Here is a 7,731-nt window from a genome sequence, read left to right as displayed (position 1 = left end):
AGCACTATAAATCGGCATCAGTCCGGACTAGTACAAGCAGCCACACAAACACACACACGTACATGCACGTCGCTATATAAGTGCAATAATCTTGGACGCGACGTTAACCCCCATTTCACCCGACCTGACACAACGGTACATGAAACACATAGTAGTTATCTTTGAACAGTAAGATTTTACCTGAGAACGCTTGGAAAACGTCGAGCGCAAAATGAGGTGTGTTCGATATCACCCCGTAATTCTAGTTAAACATCTTCCGCATTCACTATCTGTATATGGGCGTGTCATGTGATGATAACAGGGGACAACTCTTGTCATGCTCTATCTCCCGATACGGCTGTAGGGTCACGAAGCCTTTGAGTTACAGGGTTCGTTCTCCTTGCCAAATATCTGGGTTCGATCCCCCACATTGGTGCAATGTGTGAAGTACGCTGATTGGAGTTTTGCCAAACTCGGCTCATAACCTCATTCTCTCATTTACTATATCTTGTGCTGTTTTTGTATCGAGACTGACTCTGTCCAAATCATGTTTAGCTTTAGAGGTAAACACTGTGAGTAGGAGAAGGTCCACATCGGAGCATGGTTGGAGCCACACGTGGATACCTTTAATTTATTTGATGAGTGGCTCCAATTGGGTATGTGTGTATATGAGCATTCGGATCCAGGACGCCGAGATTTGTCTTAACATCAAGCACACATTGTGTGATCTGGAGCATGTTGTGGTTAAATAAGGCGCTAGTTATGTAATAGTTGTATATTTACTATAAACCTAATATGAGTGAGTGAATGAGAATGGTTTTACGCCGCTTTTAAAAATATTCCATCAATAGGGACACCAGAAATGGGGTTGATACATTGTATCCATGTGGGGAATCGAACCCGGGTTTTCGGCGTGACAAGCGAATGCTTTAACCTCTGGGCTACCCCAACGTCCAAACCTAACATGAAGTCAGAGATGATGGGTAATGTGATCGGTATTTGAGTCTGATGACAAGCATGTGTCACTGTGGGCGTATACTTTCGACACCATTTAAACATCCATTGTGGCCACCCGATCCCTACTGAGTCTGTCCTGGTGACAAGCATGGGTCGCTGTGGGCGTATATTGTCGACACAACGTACAATATGGAGGATGAAGCTTTGTGTACGCGAACAGCGGTATACAATTGTAATATATTTTAAACAGGTACCAGGTTGTTAAAATGTATTAGACTATAAAGCCAATACGAAGTCAAAGATGATGGAATGTCAACTCTTCCTTGACACTGTATTTCACATTGTTCATGTGCCAAGGTTACCACAGACTCTTCCCCAGTGGCCAGAAAGTCAAGCACCATTTAAACATAATGGATGTTAAAATGACCGCCGATCCATATTGAGTCCGTCCTGGTGACAAGCATGGATCACTGGGGGCGTATGCTGTCGATACCATTTAAACGTCCGTTTTGGCCACTTACACAAAACATTCATTGTAACACAGACTAGATGATCCATGCACTTTACAAAACATGCACCAGATCGTGTAGCTAGGCAACACAGACTAGATGATACATGCACTTTATATAACATGGACCAGATCGTGTAGCTAGGCAACACAGACTAGATGATCAATGCACTTTACATAACAAGAACCAGATCGTGTAGCTTAGCAACACAGTCTAGATGATCCATGCACTTTATATAACATGCACCAGATCGTGTAGCTTGGCAACACAGACTAGATGATCCATGCACTTTATATAACATGGACCAGATAGTGTAGCTAGGCAACACAGACTAGATGATTAATGCACTTTACATAACATACACCCGATCGTGTAGCTAGGCAACACAGACTAGATGATCCATGCACTTTACATGTACCTTCATATGTACCAGATCTTCTAGGTAGGCAACAAATCCTACTATCCATGTACTTTAAATATGTTACCATATCGCGTAGCTAGGCAACGATGGCTAGATAATAGACGGACTTTGCACAAGATGCATCAGGTCGTGTAGCTTGGCAACACATTAATGCATCAGATGAACATATTTTGGTCGCAATCTGCGCTTTATTGAATTGAGCTAATATCTGAGAAACAAAACAATAAAGACATAAGAACAAACTTATGATGACCAACTTTTTTATTACAATTGTAGCAATGTCTCGCAGTAGACTTTGACACCGATATGAAGCAAGTGACATGGTAATGATACAGAGAGCACATACATGCATATACAGTAAACTACGGCTATAGCGAACACGCTTATAACGAATTGGCGGATATAACGAACTGGTTTTTAGGTCCCTGCCATTTGCTGTATAAATGATGTAAATATGCTTATAACGAATTACGGTTATAACGAACTAGAATTTTTGGTCCCTTTGAGTTCGCTTTAACCGTAGTTTACTGTATAGGCAACATTAACGAGATTATAATAAACAAGTACACATTCGTCTTGAATAGCAACAGAGGGCTGATTAAAAGGGTAATTGATCATTGGGTATAAAAAACTCTTTTGCAACTCATGTCTAACATAAGGAATATATACATTGCTTATCGGATTGACTGTAGTTGTTAAACTGAGCACACTTGCAATAGATTTAACACGATGACTTTCAACGAACCAGTCCGTACGTTTGTTGTCGAAGAGAATAGAAGTAATCTATCACTGAACATATTTTTGTTTGTTTAACGCCGCACTTACCGGTATTATAGCTATATGATGGCTGTCTGTAAATAATCAGGTCTGGACCAGAAAATCCAGTGATTGATATCATGAGCATCATTCCGTAATTGGGATACAATGACATGACCTTCCGAAACCGTTAGTCGCCTCTTACGACAAGCATGTGTTGCTGAAGACCTATTCCACCCTGGATCTTCACGGGTCAACTGAATTCAAAACCACATCTTAGATACAGCATAGTTCAGCCACAATGTCCTGATCAATATCAAGGGGAAGTATGATTAAAAACACACACAACAAAGCACACGTGCATTTATGTTTTTACGTGCCCTACAAACGGTGAGAAACCAAAGCGACCTTCACCCTTCATTACGTCATTACAGACTTGCACTACAGCTTCAGGCATCAATCAAACCACGCACAATAAAGTACACTGTTGACGTCAGTATGCAATTAGTTAAGAAAATACGGGTTATATCTACAAATCTTAAGAACATTTATTTCGAAGCAAATATCAGCAATCAACTCCTTGTCCTCTCATGTTGTATCAGTGGGAATTGGGTTTGTGTTGATTTACTTCTGTAATACACAGATGTAACGTAGTCGACATCACCAGTGAGTTCAGGCTAGATGTCACCGACAGTCACATGGAATCTAATGGGATTAAACCTGTTAATATGATCATATGGAAGATGATCTGGTTTGCTTGATATCAAATTATCATATATCATCGCCATAGCAGTCGGCGAAACACACCTGATACACCAGTACTGCCTATGGCGGCGGGAGACTGTACAGCAAACCAGGTATCTGTCCTCTCTCTGTTGATGTGTCTGTAGTGCACATTCGAGAGTCTGTAAATGTGAACTGTACCCCATCCACTTTTACTGTAGCATTTCCTTTTTTACCACAGCTGGTCTTAGGTCCCTCCATGTCCACATACAGAGTATAGGTCGCACCTGCTGTGAGAGAAATAAACCTGGGAAACAGGACGTCATTTAGCCGTCCCTCGTCTCGAAGCGTCATCTTTGTGTTCACGAAAGGTTCATCAATCGCCACGGTATTGGCGCCATACACTCTTATTGTCAGTGTATACTCTGCATCTCTCCAGTGTTCACCATACAGCTGACACCCCAGTAGGAGAATGCTCCGACTAGGTGAGAAGGAGATAGCACTTATCCCACTTCTCAAACTAGAGCCCCACAAACTGTGAGACGTAAACCTAGCCACTCGTTTACAGGATGACTTCAGTTTCCAACCAATAGTTTTTCTCTGTGAATGTTTGAATGGAGATATGTCAACAGTTGTGTTTATGGTTTTGTCCGTTATTCGCATTCTCTCACTGTCTGTCAGTACACCAGATGGGCCGACAACCTTCACCAGATACTCCAGGGGGATGCTGGTAAACCGGATCTCAAACCTCATATCTCCCAGGAGTCTCCGTATGTTCTCAGGCGTGTCACTCACACCTTCCTCCCGGCATCTTTCCTTTGTCCAGGACAGCACTGCGTCAAATACGTCTTCCTCTTTCAAATATAAAACATCTGACCTAACAAACTTATTCATACAATCTGAGCAAAGTTTCACAAACCCGGGAGATTGGATGACTTTCTTCCCTCCTTGAGTAAGAATCTCAAGGGCCTTCTGTTCCACGTCCAGCTCCCCGTAACCATGACACTCCTCCAGGATCTGACAGACATTGTCTTCTGACAGGGACTTTTCTAGGAACGTTTCACACAGTTTATACAATGCATCCAGAGAATATTTCCTGGAAGTGTACTTTAGTCCTGTGACTGTTTCAGCGTTGATAGTGGCCTTGTCTGTGTACACATATCTACAGTAACGCGAAAGAAAAAGGACAGGAAAAATAAAAAGAATCTTTTTTATTTTGTTATTTTGTCAGCGTAATTCAAATCATAGCAGCATACTAACATTAAGTTATATCTTTTACTTGTCGACTTGTTGTGGACAACCATTATGGTATATAGTGATTAGAGGGTGTACTACATTATAGTCCTTCTTTTCACTAGCTAGACCAGGTAAGCATATATACTACATACAAACCTCACTACCCTGTAGCACACACTTTATGTAGGGTAGTTTGACTTCATGCTGTTAGTGAATGTACGAAATCAAACATAACAAACATAATACCTTCACAGCATTTTCGAAACATTGATATAAAAGCAGATAAAGAATATGTAAGGTGTTATCTTAATTTGTGTATTAATTAATCTACCGCTAGATTATTCTCACCTTAAGAACTCTTTGAAGATGTCTGCCTCAATGTCAGGGATGGTTACCTCCCCTTTCTCCGCCAGGGGGCCACAGAACATGGCATGGAAGACACAGCTGCGACTGACGAGAACGTAGCGGTGAGCTCGGACCACCTGTTTCTCAGATCCTACACGGAAGGTGACGTCACTTAAGTCTTCCGTGTTGAGCATGCGCAGATTACACTCTGTGACAGTCTTCCCACCCTGCCAGTTATCGACATATCCAGATTTGGGGCTCGCACCTGACATCTTGTAGCTTTGAACAGACAAGACATAAATACATACATATTATAGGTGAGGTGAGGTGAAGTTTGGTTTAAGGTCGCGTCCAAGAGTATTGCACTTATATAGCGACGTCCATGTACGTGTGTGTGTTTGTGTGGCTGCTTGTACTAGTCCGGACTGATGCCGATTTATAGTGCTAGCTCACTGAGATACCATGCCGCAGTTTAACATGAATACCCCACTCAGACACAGTATATTGACTCTGAGCCGACCAGTCCTTGTTTTAGCCCCTTAATGCCGAGCGCCAGACAGGGTAACACCAGAAATAAGCTTCACACATTGTACCCATCTGAGTAATCGAAAACCTGATCTTCGGCGTGACTAACGAACGCTTTAACCACTAGGCTACACCACCGCCCCAAATAACATAGGCATTTAAGGGCAAAAGTTGTTTCTTTACAAATAGCTCACATTGTTTTCGTAGCATTAGCCTGAGAGAGATGTGTTTACACATATTGAGGTATGACCTGTATTAGGTATCTCACAATGAAATGTCATTCGGTTGAACAGTATGAAATTAATCTCTCTTGAAGGTAAAGCCAGATATAAAAGGATGTTATTCAAAGTAGATGGCACTATCATAAGGGGCATATATATAGGAATTGTACAGCCCTGATAACATGTTTATCAAATCTCTCAAATCCACATGCCCAGCTTTCAATAAATGGTTAAAACCCATATAACTCAGCCCTCCAAAGATTAAAGATACAACTTTACTGTTAGACCAGTGGGAATTCCGGGTCAAAATAAAGATTGCCACCAGCTCGTCGTGAGAGACAACTAACTATAGCTGCAATATAGCCGAGTAATCAAACAAAAACAAAACAAAATGCATATATATCACTCACAACTTCATGAACTCGGTCGAAAGGCAAATTGAACTTTTCAGGTTAGATGTCAAGTTTTTATTAACATCGACAAAGGTCCATACAAATACGAAGGTCAATGTTAGAAATGAGGTGAACTGACCCCTTGATATTGAGCGAAATCTGGAAGTATCCGGTAGCCCATAAAAGTCATGCTTCACAATCACATCGGGGACAACCACATGACAACAAACCTTACAGCCATTCCTTACCCGTGAAGATCGGGGGCAGAATACGTCTTCAGCACCCCATGCTTGTCATAAGAGGCGACTAATGGGATCGGGTGGTCAGGTTCGCTGACTTTGTTCCTGCATGTCATCGTATCCAAATTGCGTGAATCGATGCTCATCATATTAAACACTGGATTGTCAGGTCCAGACTCATTTACAGACCGCCTTAACATATTTGGAATAATGCTGAGTGCGGCGTTAAACAACAAGCAAACAGACAACCCTAGTTTGTTTGCATATGTTTTGTGACTGGCGGTTGTGGCATTTTGAATGATTTACCAACCTGTAACTACAGTCAAACCTCTTATGTCCAATTCCGGGGAGGAGATAAATAGTTTGTATTATCCAGGATTCGACACATCCGACCGGGCCACACAACCTAAAGCAGACACGTACCATACCGTGCATGTTACATGAAGGTACATATCAAGTCTGTAGTGAGGAACATACACATAATCGTTTTTCACATCCACATTTATGCATTCACAAGCAAATTCAACCAAGACTTAGGTTGCGCTTGTAAACATTGGTCAGAGTATCAGGGTAAGTCGAACTGACGTTTAACTCTTGGGCCCACAAATTATTTCGAGACAACACAACTATACGACATATCCAGATGAAAATGGAGATAAGTCCGGTTGAGTTTGCCACGACCAGACTGTACATTCGTTACCACCCTGGATTCGACACATCGGAGTTCGAGAGCTTGACTCAATAACATCAAAGTTATATCGGAGTTTCTATAAATAACACTGAACGGAAGGCAGCTGCACAACTTGACCAAGATAATCAAAGGGACACAACTCTGTAAAGACTAATACAGACCGATGTTATCGCCGAGGAGTTTGTACACATCGTTAATTACGGCTATCAACATGATTTTAGTCTCAAATAGTGACTTCATTATTGACTTGAGAGCCGACAGATGTGCTACAATGTGTGTGATAGCCTGCACTACCGACAGTTATATCCATACTAGAATATAACAAGAATAACAGTGTCAACCCCCAGATGTATCAGATACATACACTCAGGTCTATAGCACCACTCTCTGTACACCAGACAAATCACCGTTCAGTGCAGCTGTGTAAACAGTGTACACCTTACCAGGCGACTAACGGGATCGGGAGGTCAACCTCCCTGACTTGGTTGATGCATGTTATTGTATCCCAATTGCGTGGATCGATATGCATGATGTCACTAGCTGGATTGTCTTGTCCAGACTCGAATATTTACAGACCGCCGATATATAGCTGGAATATTACTGAGTGCGGCATTGAACAAGAAACAAAGAAACCCCTTACCTGGTCTGGTACAGATGGTTTGAACACGGAGAGCGAGAGAACCTTAAAGGCCTCTTCATCTGTTGGATACCTGTAATCTTAGTTTCGTTTTGACACT

The 7,731-nt window shown here is 41.9% G+C and overlaps 1 protein-coding gene across 4 annotated transcripts in view; it reads right to left on the bottom strand.

Annotated features, from left to right (window-relative positions):
• Positions 1-7,731, bottom strand: part of LOC124152768 (BTB/POZ domain-containing protein 6-like) — a 76,700-nt gene extending 68,969 nt beyond the window's left edge. For 2 of the 4 annotated variants that reach the window (XM_048389072.1, XM_048389074.1), the window contains exons 1-2: positions 7,635-7,731; positions 4,930-5,205 (exon numbers count right to left, since the gene is read on the bottom strand). In XM_048389072.1, the coding sequence (XP_048245029.1) occupies positions 4,930-5,205; positions 7,635-7,693 (335 nt within the window). In that variant the 5' untranslated portion in view covers positions 7,694-7,731. Of the gene's footprint in view, positions 1-2,809; positions 4,508-4,929; positions 5,243-7,634 lie in introns of those variants that run through there. The other 2 variants (XM_048389071.1, XM_048389070.1) reach the window with 2 other exon arrangements.

The sequence above is a fragment of the Haliotis rufescens genome, unplaced genomic scaffold (assembly GCF_023055435.1).
Source record: "Haliotis rufescens isolate VD_foot unplaced genomic scaffold, xgHalRufe1.0.p SCAF_8, whole genome shotgun sequence".
In the NCBI taxonomy this organism is placed as follows: Eukaryota; Metazoa; Mollusca; class Gastropoda; order Lepetellida; family Haliotidae; genus Haliotis; species Haliotis rufescens.
Note: the sequence above shows the minus strand (reverse complement) of the source record. Positions and strands in the feature narration are given on the sequence as shown.